Genomic DNA, 17983 nt, shown 5'->3' with positions numbered 1-17983 from the left:
CAAAAGGAAGTTAGGCTCATTTATTCTAATAAAATCCTGGGAAATATAAAAAAGGGTCAAAAATATGTTATAATTATAAACACAATACATGTAAAATAACAAACTTTAGTATATTGCTTCAAAAAATTTGAAGCTCATTTAAGCACGTCGAACTGGGTTTGAGACTGAGCGTATTAATATTTAAGCACATGTAGATTTTTTTTAATATTCCTTCTAAAACTAATTGATCCTAACCAGATGGTAAAACTGAAACGTCTGTATAAAATCCTTATGTTTATCCAATAAGCCATCCCATTATAAACTTACATAACACGTACACACATATAAAAACTCATTACAATTTTAACCTAAAACTATGAGGTATTTTAAAGGCGACCTCCGTGGCCGAGTAGTGTGTACACCGGTTTTCAGGGGTCCACTCCGAAGTCCCGGGTTCGATGAGTCGATGTAGAAAAATCATTAGTTTTCTATGTTGTCTTGAGTCTGGGTTTTTGTGGTATTGTTGTTACTTCTAATTTTCCATTACTCAAGTGCTTTAGCTATTGGTTGGTGCATTGGGATCAGAGTAATGCATGTGATATTGTCCAATATTTATATTTATTTATTTAGAAAGGTGGTAATTTATTTAGGAATATCAATTTGTATAAGCCACTCAAAATGTTTCATGATAAACGGAAATTTAAAAGCAATGAAATAACTGAACGTTGTATAAACAAGGTCATCGTTTTCGAGATGGTGGTGGTGACTATCGATCCACACCAAGGTCGAACCGCATTGGAGTTATTAGAATTAATAATTTAAAACAGATGTGTCAGCCTTTTGTGTTGTAATATTTTAATAACTTACTTTTTGATTCGTCACACATTTTCTTTTTTAACTTAATAATTACTATTTAAAAAACTATCATATCCATCATCTAAATACATATATACAGCAGTATTTAAGACAAATTTTAAAGTTTTTAAGACGAATATATTTTTCTTGTTTCATTTAATCCATAGAAGACACAATAGCTGAGTTTCTTGTCTTGAGAATTCTTAAAAATGACGATTCAAAACCTATTTCAGTATAGTATTTTTTGATGTCCATTGCTTATGATAACTGCTTGTCATTATAATGAGTGTAAGTTAATCCACTTATCTGTTTCATACTAATTATTAAGGATATATTTGTTGTTATGTCTTGTACGTCACAGTATGTAGCGCCTTTTTGGGGAAGGTATTAGTAACACCATTTCGCATTTTACTCTGTTTTAAATTTCGAATTTTGCCGTAAAGATCGTAAATATAATATTCGTGCAATTTAAAATGTTTCTCTTTTCTGTTACAAGACTTCGATATTCAATAAAAATAGAGGAATTCAGCCTTATTACTAATGTTTTGTTTTTTCTAACGTTATATTAATATTATAAATATGAAAGTAACTTTGTTTGTCTGTCGCTCTCTCACGACCAAACTGCTGAACCGAATTTTAATGAAATTTCGTATGAAGCAAACTTTGATCTCCAAGAAATGACACAGGCTACATTTTTACTCACACATGACAACTGTTGGTTGTCTAAAACCGAAAACGCGAGCGAAGCTACGGGCTACTACTAGTTTCGACATAAACCAGTTCCATCACGGTTTTTTCCATAAACATGTCATTGTTACCAAAGACATCACATTATTGCTTAAGTACTTATAATCATTTCTGGTGTTCGTAATGTGCCAACTAGCAATGCGGTTGTGCCACTTGAAATGTCATTTTCGAATCCCATATACGACATCAGACTTGGACGTTTACGGATGTGCCGGTTTTCAAACCAATTATATCGTGACAGCCCACATTTTATTTTCTTTAATAATGGGCACACTCCACTCAGATTCCAATCAATTTTAATTAAAACCATAATATATTCTTGTAACAAAAACGATTGCAGAATAATTCATGTGATTACTTTCGTTCTTCTCTCAGTACTTTATACTTAAAAAAGCAGGCCATGTTCTCGCTGATCTCTTGCTTAAAGGGCTCCATATCGGCATTTTAGTAAAAATGTTTGTTTTTATTATTACTCGTCATGACTAAGCCATAACGGTGACCTGGCCGAATTTTCAAAGAATACGTGGAACTATGGTCGATATAATTGGGTAAAGCTTATGGTTCCAAAGATGCAGCACCGTGTCAAGGAGACTAACCGCATCCAGTTAGTGAAATCGAAATCGTAAAAAAATCTTTTGTAAAGGTATTCTTTACATCATGATCATCACTACTACTTGTGAAAAATAATGGTCAGTGATTGTGAAAATTGATGACAACGAAACAGAGAGAAAAAAAGATAATTTTGTCTTCTTGCCTTCCCATTATATTTTAATGCTGATATTATAAATACGAAAATAACTTTATCTGTCATGCATTAACGGCTAAATTACAGGACCAAATTTGATTAAACTTATTGTAAATTAACGTGTTATTCATATATATTTTAAACGGTACAATTAACACGGAGGCAGAGCCGCAGATGAGAACTATGATGGTATATAAGAAATCACTGCTGTTTTAAAATCATATGAGAAAAAATTAGTGTTTGAAAAAATGAACAAAAAAGTTGGTAGCACCTGGGTTATTTATTCTAGAATTTTTCAACCTTGGTTTTAAACAAGGCTTTAAAATGATTGACATTGGCTTGTAAAATAGATTAAAAATGAAATACTTTTGCAGTTTTTCAAGTAAGTTCAAGGTGAGTTTCTATTATAGGAACTTATGTTTCTAAATCAGCTCGATAATTTGTATTTTGCTGCCTACAAATAAATACCAGAATATTATAATAAAAGTTATTTAAACTGCGTATTTTTCGATTCTCATCTCACGCACGTGAATTCTTATGATGAATATTTTCAGGATTTTCAATACATTTTACAATTTTTTAGAATTTGTGATTTATCCTTTAAGAAATACGTCTCAATTTCATTTAACATGCAATATTTTGGTAGTTTAGCGGTAACCTGAAACAAGTATCGCTTTTAAGTACGACTTACGGATAGCGTTTCAGTGAGTTTATTGATTGTAAATAGTTTTGTTATACGACTATAACATGAAACGTAAGGTCGGTGCTCTTAATCGTGACTAACGGTTTAATTAAAATTTATTAGCTAAAGTTATTTCGATAACATCATTAGCTGATATTTAATAACCTGCGCAGCAGACCTGCGCAGGATACCTATCCTTTCAGTAGTCAAAATCAATTTACTCCCAGTATGATCATAAAATAGTATTTACCTAATGTCTAGATTAAACGTCAAAATAAAGACTCTAACGAATCTATCTTTTAAAGGACTAATTTCAAACAATTTATACTCACTAGTCACTATTCAATCTATATTGCATTATTAAATATTTATCTTGAAAGATGTACATATTAATTATAAAACTTGTTTTATTAAAAATCATCGCACCATTCAAACAAATGAAGCTAGCTTTATATCATTTAGCTGAGTCTGGTATGGGGAGACTTATTTTTTAATTAATTTCTGGCGCTGTTAATGGCGATGGAAATGAACTGTCAATTTAACTATTAAAACCTAATAATAATTTTTACGACGAATGACCAAACCTTAACTGTGATATGTCGTAAGGTGATTATTATTTAGATATATGTTGAGTTAGAACCTATAACTGATTTGTGATCATAACCTTCTTGATTGCGAAATATTGATGGAGAAATGTATTACATTCTGACTCGTGTGTATTCTTGTAACATAACAGGATAGTGCAGGATAAAATGAACCTTATTCACAAGACAATAAGAAGCCTTTGGTAAGAAGTGAATACGATCTATATTTATTTTCCATATCCGAGAGACGCTTAGTAATAACCTTTTTTTACCTTTGTTTTGTACGAAAGACCTAAAATAAACGAATTTATATTAAATTCTGACTAAATAAATGAGCAATACTCACTAAACGCTTAACTCAATCTATTCCTGTAAAAGCGCTTTTGAGTCTAATTGAATAAGGTATATTTTAATTTGATTTTATGATACGAACGTCATCAGATGCGCTTATTTATATTTACCTGCACACAACCAATATTTAACTATTGAAAATCTATCTATTTAATATAAACTGTACTAGTATTTCATATTATACATAATAAGATCCATACGAGAGCATGCAAATAAATATTGTATTTGAAAATTTGAAATGGTTCCAATGGCATCTCCTTTTACTGTTCCTTCTGGAGTATAAGCACTATGTCCTAGTACCCTTACCGGCAGCAAGCTAACAATAAGTACTTTAATGATTAATTTTTCGTTATTATATTTTTAACGTACCAAACGATAAGAAATACTGTTTCTTACAAACTTACATTTATACCAAGAAAAGTATGAAATAACTCTTAAATAATACTCATATTCCTCAACACATTTTGTTTACTTTTGATAAAATTTGACTTTAATGTATTGTGGTGATATAATTATATGTAATGTTGTTCGACATAATAGACCTCGAAATTATTTAAAAAATTGTTTCAATTTGTAATTATTAGTACACACACACATACATACACACAAATACTTTTTAGAAGAAGATTTTGATTGCTTTCTTTTTGTTTTGTACATTCATCCAAAATTTATTGATTTAATTCGCTTGAATTTTAGGACTGTTCTTTATAAGGGTTGGGTTAACGAACCTAGCTTAACTTTTCAAGCTGGATAACCATTAAAATTATGGAATAGTATTTCACTAAAACTAAATGAAACAACGACTTTAGTGATTCGGATATTCGGATATGGAAATATTATCAGATATTTATGGAAGATTCTAGTTAATAGATATGTATATATATTAAATGATATTTTGACATATTTGTGGGAATAGTAAAAACAGTTAATTCACAAAAAAAAACAAACAAAACAAATCTCGTAAAGAAAATTCGTCGCGGAATAAATAATATTAAGCTGATTAGACAAATTATTTCAATCCAAATTATAGGAAAATTAAGACTTCAAATTAATTCTAGTGAATTCGTGCTTGTGTTATTATATGTATGAATAATATAATCAAAATATTAATGTGTACGCAATAAAAACATTAATAATTCAACAGTAGACCTGAAAATCGAAAAGTGTATATTTAATTAAAATTGTTTATAACTTTATCCTTTCGTCTTTTGTGCTTATAATGATACACTTAAAATGATCCATCGTTCTTCACTTAAAATATCTTTACAATAAAGCAAATCGGTCCAATTTACAGTATTATCATATTTATGTCCGCTAATAAAGGATTCAGATTTAACTAATAGGCATAATAATACGAACAATCCAATACTACCTCAGCCTCTACAGCGTTTCTAAGTTATAGTTCTTATGTGAGACTTCAAACAAAACTGTTCGAGATGGAGTAATTACCACCATGTGTAACCTGAAAACTGTCAATCATAGAATTATAATTAAAATAAGTAAACACCATACCCCATGCCCATGTCCCAAGGTCGTCGGTCAATGTCGTCACCGTAACGTCACGTAACCGCGCCACGAGTGCCGCAGCGTATGTCACATCGCTATCAAAACGTTATGCGCTGTTCGTAAACATTTTGTATCGCTTACCATTCGTCGCTGTCATATATCCTAAGTCTTGAAGTCTCGACTTCAAAAATGCGTGCGTTTTTCCACACGACGATTGCATTTCTGACAAAAAAACTGGGTTGTCTGGCTAATTAGCCATAAGTCCGCCCATTGTACAATACTGTTAATCAACATTTATTTTTATTTCTCATTTTTGTATTTTACTTTTTTTGTTTTACTTTTTTTCTGTCTTTCTTTATTTTTGTTTGTGATGTAGGTACAATAAAGTATATTTCATTCATTCTTTCCTTCAAAACATATTTATTACATCTTATATCTTATTTCCTTCTTAGGACGTAAAAATCCTAAGAGATTTCGTAAAGAATTCAAACTGTATTTTATTATTAAATATATAATTTAAAATATCTCCAGTTAATTATCTTTGAATAAAAATGTATGCGTCAATAGTCCTTATAAAGATTCCAATACAGATGAAAGTATGGGTAAATAAGCATATATATTGAATAGTAAAGAAGATATACAATATTTGGAAGTAGAACTTTACCTCTCTGTGGAAACATGCATCATACGAAAATATCAAAATGAATTTTTCATAAAACTTTCAACGAAATTGTTTGTCAGGGAATTGAAAAACCTTTTACAATATTCAATGTCCTTGAGAATATAGGCATAGAAATAATAATTTCACAAAAATGTATCATACAGAGATAAAATAAATCCACAGTAAAACTTTATCTTTTCACTAGAGACTAATCGACTCTCATTAGAGTTCTATTCATTGAAGACCGATGATATATCAATATTTTTCTATTTTATTGACATTTAACTACCAAGATAAAATATTTAAAAAATATATTACTAAGAAAGTTACACGAAAAATAACCAAGGAGTCTTTAATGTATTTTTTATTGTTTGTAATTTTTTTTTAGTGAATGGTTTAGCGCAGCTGGAAAGGCGGTGGGTGTCTACGGGCTAGCACGCAAACCGACTTCTGCAACGGCTTTACAGTTAAAACTACCGCGGGATCCGTCCTGGCCGCTTTTTACTCTAGTGTTTTTGTAAAAAAAAAATTTGAAATAATCAGTGAGTGGCAGTGCTGTGTTGTGTTCTAGGATTACAGACATGATTTGATGGTACGTTCGAAATTCGAATCTTTACTTTTTTTTTTGTTTTGTAAATAAACTTTGTTTGTAGTTGTATCGAATATGACATTGCTTGCATTTGAACTAATTTGCTAATACTGCGAAAATACTTGAAAAACTTTTGTACTTGTGTTAAATAGTCTATTTAATCGTTTGACTTTACTTGACTGTTCCATTTATAAATCTTTTATAATTTATTTATTAGTCCGATTAAAAGCGGTTTTATTACCGTGTCACTGAATTCGTATTTCACTTGAAAATCTGTACAACTCGATTGCATTGTTACAATGCTTTACAAGCTTGACCTTTACTAGTGTAATCTTTTTTTGAGGTTAACGCGGCTTCCTTCAGACTTTCGCATACTGGCGGGAAACAAAAGCATTCCTAAGAAGGTTTAGCGCCGGGCAAGTTACAAAATCCTGAAATAAATGTATCACTACGTTACTTAGTAACTATGAGTTGGTTTTCATAACAATTGAAATTATATCGCCTGTTTGTATTGATTATTTAAGTTTTAGTTTTTCGTATTAACCGTTGTTAATCCTTCTATCCCTTTTTATCAATGACCATTTAATTTGTTACACTTTTTTTAATTACTGTTTATTATTTTGTAGTCACGCCTTATAAACTGTCACGTTAATAGAATGAGCGCTATTTTTTATACATATTGTATTAATAATGTAACATTATTAACTCAAAGTTTCATTTGCACGATTTGTAATACAATAACTACAATTTATATCATTTGTTACTTTACTTAAATAGTTTCAATAATAGAAACGTAATACTTAAGTTGAACAAGGAACATTAATATAAATTGTAAAACAGCTGTAATAGAGATCATAGTTGCATTGCGAATAAATTGATTGAATTCGGAAAGCTATCCTGATATCTTTTTTAATTATGATATTATTGAATTGTTAGGGATCAGTGTAAGCCTATCTGGGTGGGTTCTACAGATCATATTCTACCGCCAAACAGTATTGTTGTGTTCCGGTTTAAAGGGTGACTACAGTCTACAAGCAAAGTCAAAGTCAAAAATCTTTATTCAAAATAGAAGTGTTTACACTTTCTTATTGATATTCAATCTACTACCGGTTCGGAATTGAACACCTCAGACCTGAGAAGAACCGGCGAAAGAAACTCAGCGGGATCTATTTTTTATGTCATGAAAGAAGCACAAGGGACATCTCAATTCCTGATATTAATTGTATTGGCGATGTAAAGAATCGTTCATAATTCTCTCAGCAAGCCCACTGGCCAGCCTTAGTTGAGCTATCCAATGTAATATATCCCTACGCGTTTATAACATTTTAGCTAATATCATATGACTTTCTAACATTTCATAATCAAGTTCTACGTCAAGTTCCGAGCTTGTTCGAGCAAAATTAACCACGGATATACCAACATACGCACGCAATTTATCATGTATACGGTCATATTGGCATGACAGCCTTTGTCTTATTTAAATAAAACTCTCCTCTTTTTTTACAAATACAAAATGGAACTTCACAGTAATATATTATTAAAATGGTTATAATAAATATTTAATACACCATATGCCTAAAATATATTATAAAAAAATGTTTGTTTGTGTGTGTATAAAATAATAATCATATGAAAAAAGCTGCCTAATAATTCTTGACGAATTATTAAGATTGTAAATTAAAATAACTCCGGATAGATAGACTGCGTACAGAATCATATGTCTATTTAATTTATTTACATAACGTTAACGTTTCAATATAATGTATCTGGTCGCAGAGGGATTAATTCCGGACGTCCTAATGACGAGGCATGTAAAATGGTACAATAGATAAATGACTTATTGCATAATTGGGCGTTATTCTTTCGTTCGTACTTCCTCGTACGTGGGTGTGAGATGGCTGATCACGCTGTAGGATGTGGTCTGATACGGCTGAGGCGTGAAGTGATAAAACAAACATTACATCTGTAAATTAATGCTTCTGATAAAATAAAGGTAGGTATGTATTTAAAACTTCTGATTATGACGTAATATGGTTTTTGTGTAGAATATTTTATTAGGTTCGAAATGTAATATTATTTATGATATTTTTAAATTGAATATATTATCAAAATAGTTGATAATTAATGCTGATAATTCTGATTTGAAAGAGAAGCTTAGCTTAGCACTAGACCAGTACCTATCTGCGAGACAAATCAATGTTAAATATATGTGGGAAACATAATTATAAGCGCATCACATGGAAACGCTTAATTCATTTTAATGATAATTGGCATAACTGTACGAGTAAAAATAAACCTAATTATCAGATTATACAAAGTCTAAAATCACATATTAACAACTAAAAAATAATATATGGCCTTTATATCCTAAAAACTTTTAGTTAAGTCGTTAAGTTTACGGATAATGACCCACTAAATTCAAATCTGATTTATAATAAATGACTTATTTCTATATTAACATAGACTGTTACAATAATAGTAGAATGATGCTTCACAGATAATGTCACGCACGCCAAGATAAAAAGTATGCACGTTTTTAATTTAATTTATTTAACCGTGTATAGTACGGCACAACTTAAATGTCGCATCGGCAAAATTCGTAAAACCGATCACATACGAATTGAGTACGCTATCCCAAATTATCAATATGTATTTGTCATGTGAATATGATCTTTACACAAACGTAATAACTTGTAATATCATATGTCCAAATATATTCGTCAATTTGACGCGTCGATTTACATGCACTTGATTTCTCTGACGCGTGAATCTATAACGACGAATAGCTTCGAATGGCGCGATAGGGAGCTATTTCTATTGGTTGTGTAAATCGACAGTAATCGGTTTTATTTTCATTTCATTGCATTTTCCGATGCTACATCTAATTTGTGTCGTACTATATCTGTATATATCAATAATATAAGATTTAATATTAATTCCTGCATACGTAAGTAACGTAATAAACTATATTGCATAACAGTTAACATGATACGCTATCACCAAACGACGTCCTTAGGGGACGTGGAGCGCTTGATCGCGTCTAATTGACTCGTCATCTTACATCTATGCACGTCTACATTTTCCAACCAACTAAGGCAAAGATAATTGTTATTAAACCTAAATATGGAAAATATATTTAGTATATATCGAATCAAAATAGGAATTTTAAGTCTAATAACTAAAAATATGATAAATTTAATGTAATAAATATTAGACAACTTCACATACATTACTCTGATATTAATGTAATTAGCTAAAGCACTTATGTTATGAAAATTTGAAGTAACGACGGTACCACAAACACCCAGACTCATGACAACTAATGAACTTTTACTACATCGACTCCGCCGGGAATCGAACCCGGGACCACGGAGTTGCGTACCCATGAAAACCGGTGTAGACTACTCGACCACGGAGGTCTTGGGAATATGTTTAAATAGTTCACCATTTTTTACATCATTATTAAGAATAAGGTAACGTGACATACGATTCATCGAGGGACGCCAAAGGTAATTGAAGAGACATATAATTACACAAACTCACATTCAAATTCATTTATTTAATAAACTACCAACTACTTAGCTTAGCAGTCCCATCGGAATATTGCTCTAACCAGTAATACAAATTACAAATTCAATTGAAGCAATTCAGTAGTACACATGATGAAAATTTAAAGTCGTTATGATAAATAGATTTAAGACTATCTTGGTACTAGAGTATAGTGTCTTTAGACAATTCAAGATGTTTAAAAGCATTATATAAATAAAGCATAATAATGTAATTTCTCTTCAACTAACCCGAACGACATATAATTTCAATATCAATCTGCCATTATGCTGATTTTACTTGGGGTCGGCGCTGCATATCTTCTCTCTCCATTCTTCTCTTTCTGACGTCATCTCACAAATAACAAGGAACAAATAATAAGTAAAAAAAGTAAAAGTAGCAATATATAATGTATCTTATCAAATTCAATGATCATCATCACATCAACATCGATAATATTTAGATGAGATCGTTTTTCAGACATCATGCACTAATAATTGTAACGAGAACATACCAAAATTAGTACCAATAATATTCCATCGACGTCTTATGAATAACAGACGTTGTACAGATTTTATGCTATTTATTACAAAAAATTTTTATGGTATATGTTGGCGGACGAGCATATGGGCCACCCGATGGTAAGCGGTCACCATCACCCATAGAAAATGACGCTGTAAGAAACATTAACCATTCATTACATCGTCAATGTGCCACCAACCCTGGGAACTAAGATGTTACGTCCCTTGTGCCTGTAGTTACACTGGTTCACTCACCCTTTAAACCGGAACCCAATAATACTGAGTACTGTTATTTGGCGGTAGAATAACTGATGAGTGGGCGGTACCTACCCAGACGGGCTTGGACAAAACCATACCACCAAGAAAAAAACATATAAAAAAACGACTGATTATACCTGTAATTATATATAGGTCAGTATTTTTAATGCTTTTACAGGGAATTAAAAATACATATAAATAGAAACACGTGGATCATTCACCCAGATGTATATAATAAGCAGAACTGGTATTTCAATGTAAAAAGGATCAAAGCGATCAACTCAGTATCACGACTCCAGAGAGTTATAGCATACTTTTTATTTGTTTTTGTATCATATGTTATGTGTTTTATTTTTAATATAGGACGCCTCACAATGAAACAAATAAAATCTAACTAGATCTTTACGTAGTAAATGATTGTTTTGTTTTTTAAAATGGTTGAAATCCGTTTAAAAGGATATATCGATTAATATGCACACACAATAACAAATACGGTTTAAATTCAGCACAACTGTCGAGAAACATACATAAATATATATTCATTTCCACTTTCATTTTGTGGTTGACTAAAAATAATTGACATATCTTCCAAACTATTACCGCGACGAGTTATGCCGAAAATGTTAACCGAGTTTTTCATTCGAATTGCTATTTCGATTTTCGAAATTAATCTGACCAATATCTGTGATTGAGATTCCGCAAATACAAAAATAAAATTAACTAATAGGCCAAGTTATTTTCAAACAGTTCAGTATATGCAAAATTTTCTACGTAGCTAAGCGGTTTGAAGCGAGTTGTGAATATTTTATGTTACGATCGATTTCTTCAAATCGATATACATACCGTGCCTTGCTGAAAGTGTCAAGTGAAAGCAATAAGAAAATCAGCCGATGGATAATAAATAAAGTCGCTTCATTTTCTTCTTTCGTTTATTAAAAAACATAATTCATAAATTAAAGGATATATTGACAGCTGACCATAAAGCATTAGCAATAACTATACCCGTTAACTACTTTTTAAGCGAACTTAAAATATTAGCTATGATATGTATATCTTTTTGCGGCTTTTATTGTATTAACATATTAGATACTGGAAGTCGATATCAAAATAAACAATTGTATCAAAATAAACAATACAATGTATTGACCGGTTTCATAACATGATACACCCAATGATGTTCTAGTAAACAGATATGTTATTAACGCGCAAAAAGTGAAGACTAGAAAACGTCCTAATTGGGACGTTTGCCTTTAGTCGTTTTACGTAGTAATACGTGATAACACATCATAATTACGTAGTAATATGTTTTGCGTAATTAAAACATCTAGTTATCCCTTTTACTTATTGTTTTTATCAAGCTATCCTTTTAACTTTTAACGAAATGTAAAAATAAACTAAAATAAACGGTCCCCGGCGCGGCACACTTTTTTCTGTTGTTTAATATGGGTAGTATAACATATCTGTTTATTAGAATATCATTGGATACACCGCATTATTTTAGACATATTTTAAAAACTTAAAATCGAGATTTAAAATTCAAAAAGAGAATTTGAAAAAATTACATAACTAAATAAAACTTCAAGAATTTAGAAGATTTATTTTGCTGTATGAATTTAATTTCAAAGCTAAATATAATTTTGCTAAATATAAATGTATGAAAGTTATATTCAAATTAATTAAATGTTATTTTATCTGATGTTTACATATAATTAGATTATATCATAAATATTTACATACCAAATAGTTTATTTTATAATTTTGTCTACTTAATATATTCTTGTTCACTTATTTACATTTGTCACTTACACTCACTTAAATTTATCGCCGAACTTAAAAATATTTTTCTGGTACAAATATTCTTATATATGACGTCATTACTTATTTTAAAAAAGGAATCGTTTCCTTTTTCAAATTTCAAATAGCCCATTGGTGAATGTGAATCCAAATCGTTTTTATCGGCATTGCGGTAAAAACGATGGTCACTATTGACGTTGTTATTTATATACACGTATAACAGAACTGTAAGAGAGGTCTGTACAGAGTTTCTTTTTTCTATAGTATAGGTTGGCGGAGGAGCATATGGGCCATCTGATGATAAGTGGTCACCATCAACCATATACAACTGTACAACGCTGTAAGAAATATTAACTATTCCTTACATCATCAATGTGCCACCAACCTTGGGAACTAAGATTTTATGTCCCTTGTGCCTGTAGTTAAATAAATGAGACAACATCACATACATTACTCTCATCCCAATGTAAGAGCTGAAGCACTTGTGTTATGGAAATCAGAAGTAACGACGGTACCACAAACACCCAGACCCAAGACAATATAGAAAACTAAAGGTAATCTACATCGACTCGGCCGAGAATCGAACTCGGGACCTAAGAGTGGCGTACCCATGAAAACCGGTATACACTCCACTCGACCATGGAGGTCGTCAATTTTAGTTACACTGGCTCACTCGCCCTTCAAACCGGAACACAACATTTTTTGACTATATTATATATTTTTAACCCTTAACCACCTACCTGCGGTCTCTGAGACCGCAACGTATTTTTAAATTCAAATATTGTGATCTATGTGTGTCGTATGACAGTGAGCGTCTATATACCTTTTCTACACATCCATCAGTACCGCGCTTGCGCTCGGCGAGTGTAGACTTGCGCGCGTTTGGCCAGGGTAAGTAAAAATATTTCGTCAGCGGTCTCTGTGACCGCTTGTAGGTGGTTACGTGATTTCTTTTTCAACTAACGATTTTATTTGTTTGAGTGAAAAATGGATAAAAGAGACGAAATTATATATGGATGGTTGCAACGGGAGATGTCAGACGAAGATGTTATGCCAAACGAAAATTGTAGTGACGTGAAACCCCATTCGGTCGAGTATGCTGCTCAGGTTGAAGACTGTGAATCCGAATCTGAGATTAAGGGGGATGATGATGAAATTTCGGTGCAAGACAATTTATTTCAGCCTGAACCAACAGGTACAGTCTCTTCAAGACCAAGATCTTCATCTAGAGTCTCGAATGTAACTGATTCTTCAGATGAAGATATTCCGCTGTCCGAAAAAAATATGCTGCAACTGCCGCGAGAAATTGTAAATCTTTGGTGGTTGCAATTTTGTTGAATTTTATAATTAATATTTAGTATTTTTATTTAATTACATAGTTAAGGCCCTAAACTCTTGGGAATAAATCCAAAGAAGTTGATTTTTAATGTTCCTTGTGTATCAGATCTCATTATTTAAGAAGATAATATTTTTGTGTTAAAACTACTTGTCTTCAAAAGGTTATAACAGATCTTAAGATTTTATTATAGTTTATATTATTTAAAAGTCTACAATAAAAGTCTAAAGTATAAACAAGTATTTTACTCATTTAAATCCTTTGTTAATGCTATAGAACTCGAATTTAAGGTGGTTATATATGAGCGGTCTCCAAGACCGCGCGTAGGTGGTTAAGTTACAGAAATAGGTGGTAGGTGGTCAAGGGTTAAATGAATATATTACATTTTTAAATGATAACATTCTAACATAACAAGAAATGACGGATTCATATTTAATTATGCTATTTTCAAGGAATTTGCAGAACCTTTGTCAACATTCAGTATTTATAGGACAGAAATTGCGCGAAAACCTTGTATACAATAACGATCAAAGACATTATTTCCAGATATACCATAGGCGTTGGAATGACCTGCTACGCTTCGTTCCACAGTCTGCCGCCATAGAAAATGATTCCTTGCATCTGGCCGACAACGTTTTTCTTCTTAATATGGTTTGTTTCAATCAAATTACATACCACTTTTTATATTCTAAGTATTAGTATTGTTGCAAGACCGAACTTTGACCTCTAAATAGTACTAAGTATCAAGACTGTTTATCTAACCCAATGGCCAATCTCAAGATATACCAGCCAACTACGAAGGACATATAGAGTACAGGTATATGGGCATATACACTTAACTCTATTTTTCATACTCATAATCTGTTGAGACGGTAAATCTCACACGATTGGTAAGAGTTAAATCACAGGATGTACGTGCTTTATAAAAACGGAAGGATACTTTCAGGCAAAAATTGCCCAACCTGCGGTTTTTACGACAGACCTCTAAATTTTGCGACCATATACTACTTGGCCAGTCATATCACAGACTCTTTAATATTAAAATCTGATTGGTCGTATTCCATATTCATGTTAGTGTGTTGTAAAACTCATACGTATTTACGTACATACACGCACACAAATAATGATATACACCATCGATGTTCTAATGTTCTTTTCCACGATATGTAAACTATATATCGTGAGATTCGATTATGTTTTTATTGTAATGAGAAGATGGACAAATAGGCCACCTGATCACCCATAGACACTGACGCTGTAAGTTATATTTTAACGAAAAATAATGTTGGTATTGATTTATACCTTTACATATTTTAACCTTTACAAAATACTTTTTTTGTAATAATAATTATTTTAATGAATGACAAAACAATAATAAAAATACAAACTATTACTTGCACGAGTACAATATGCAACCATACGGTATATTTGTCTATCTGTCTGAAGGTCGGCACTACATACATTAGATAGCAATCAGCGGTCATTTGTTAACCTACAAGCACTAACGCTACTATAATCGCCTTTATAAGATGGGACGATAAGTTGGCCTTGAACTTTGTAATAATCTACAGGGCTGCTACTCCGCTGCTACATATAACATATAAGTGATGTAACCGCCCATAACCCACACCACAGATGGGCAAAGTCTCTTAATTTGACTAGAAGGCGTTGTAATTAATTTAATCACGACCCGGATTACGAATATTGTGGATTTATAAGCATAATTTCTGTACGCATTCTGATGTCAACGATATTTTTGAAATTTCAAGATACAACTCAAGTAACAAATTTACGTGTAATGGTTAAACGATTTTTTCTGTGAAATGATTTTTTATATCATATGTTATATCTGTCCAGTAAAAGGTACTATTAAATATATTATCACACATCACATCATCAGCCTGTTTTTGTCCAGTGCTGGACATAGGCCTCTCCAAGTGCACGCCACTGTGGTCTTCCTCCGGCTACTCGCGTCCAGCTCCTGCCTGCCGCCTTGCGTATATCGTCACTCCACCGTGCCTGAGGACGTCCTACACTACGTTTACCGAGACGCGGTCTCCACTCTAGAACACGTTTTCCCCAACGGTTGTCGGTTCTACCACAAATATGACCAACCAACTGCCAGTTCAGCTTACTAATCCTGTGGGCTATGTCACCTCATTTCTGATGTGATCCCTCAGAGAAACGCCGAAAGAAATATATACAGAACGAAATTTAATCCTCATGGTTTATTTCCTCACTTAAAATATGAATATAAATACGTAGTATATAAACTATTGAAATACATATAAATTGGTTTGAAGAAACTAAACAAAAAAAAAAACATAAGAATATCCATAGAGACCAAATATTCAAGATCTCTGATAATATAATGAAATAATTTAAAAATAACAGTACAAGTCAAATTTTCAATCTTACGTTTGTCATTTCGCCCGCAGTTTATGAGACAAAGAATTTAATTAAATTCTATAAAAGGGACAAATTGAAGTGTAAACAAAAATGTCTCTGACAGCTGAAAACTGTTGTTTGTTATCAAACGAACGAAGAAGATACAAACTCGATTACAGGTGGTATCATTTCATTTCCTGTTTTAATGGAAATAGGAAATGTATAATTAAAATAAGATAAATTAAACTTTTCGACGAAAACAATTCACGAACGATATGTCGATCGATATAAAGTGAATACAAAAAAATCTGCAATAAAAAGTGCAATTTTAAGTATTGCTATTTTGTTGATGATGAATGCTCAACCAATGAGTACTGATATTTAAATAAGAGATTAAGTAGCTAGCTGCTAGTGCCCGAATAATAAGAATGAATACTCACGTTCTGGCTGAACCAGGTGCTATATAGACAAGCATCAGTTGAGCAAGTTGCAGACTGCATTAAACTTAAAACTTCTGCCAAGAATGAATGCCTGGAGTTAGATGCATCATAACCTAGTCGAGAGTGTCGAGTATAGAATACGTAATATGGCTTACTTATACGGCGTATACTCAGCAAAACATTATTTTTCTGTTTAGTAGTAGATGTAAATACATTAGATAGTCAGTTCTAAAATTTTTTAAATTTTTTTAGTAAAATGGACAGCAGTATTAGGACATAATTATGATGTCTAGATTTAACATATAAAAATTTTTAAACACAATCTCTTTTTCTAAAAATGTAAATTTAAATTTTGTAACTCCAATTTTAAATCACAGAATTTGTAAGTCACCCAGTTCTTCAGTACCTACATTCCACATTCAGTCTTTAAGTAAATTAGATTCAGCGTTTGAAAGCACGACAAGCCAGGGTGAAGGTGAAATAATGCCAATGAATCACTGATAAGACGAAGATACGACAACACCCTTAGGGTTTAATGGTATTTTTATTTAGTTAGAATACATTTGTGCGTGAATTTTGTATCTTTATGTCGTAAGATTACATAATGGTTTTGGAGACAAGATTAAACATTTACGTTAATTTAAAATAAATGTAACGTTTGTTCCATAAAGTTCTTTTTATTTAAAAATTGTTTTGTGTAATTTTTCGGACAGTAGACCATGAGTTCAAACCGTAAGTTGGACCAATATGAATAGACTAGAGTTTTTTTTAGGTAACTTAAAAAAAAGAACAAAATATTCCCGAACATTTTTATGGGTTGTGATTTTAATAAGTTCTTAATAATAATCTTCTGTAAACTGGTAGATCACTGCTTCAGAAATATATTATAATTTACAAAACTTATGGAATAACTTTTGAAGAATTTTAACATTCAGCTTTAATACAAGCCAAACATATTTTTTGGGAATCTATTTTGACTAAATACTTACAAATATAATGTT

General features: G+C 31.6%; 1 protein-coding gene across 2 annotated transcripts in view; it reads left to right on the top strand.

The window, feature by feature from the left end:
• Positions 1-6566: 6566 nt before the first annotated feature.
• The window catches only part of LOC124544315 (glycine receptor subunit alphaZ1), a 37264-nt gene continuing 25847 nt past the window's right edge, over positions 6567-17983 (top strand). For both annotated transcript variants that reach the window (XM_047122813.1, XM_047122811.1), the window contains exons 1-2: positions 6567-6702; positions 14701-14805. In XM_047122813.1, the coding sequence (XP_046978769.1) occupies positions 14762-14805 (44 nt within the window). In that variant the 5' untranslated portion in view covers positions 6567-6702; positions 14701-14761. The remainder of the gene's footprint in view (positions 6703-14700; positions 14806-17983) is intronic.

This window comes from Vanessa cardui, chromosome 4, assembly GCF_905220365.1.
Source record: "Vanessa cardui chromosome 4, ilVanCard2.1, whole genome shotgun sequence".
In the NCBI taxonomy this organism is placed as follows: Eukaryota; Metazoa; Arthropoda; class Insecta; order Lepidoptera; family Nymphalidae; genus Vanessa; species Vanessa cardui.
Note: the sequence above shows the minus strand (reverse complement) of the source record. Positions and strands in the feature narration are given on the sequence as shown.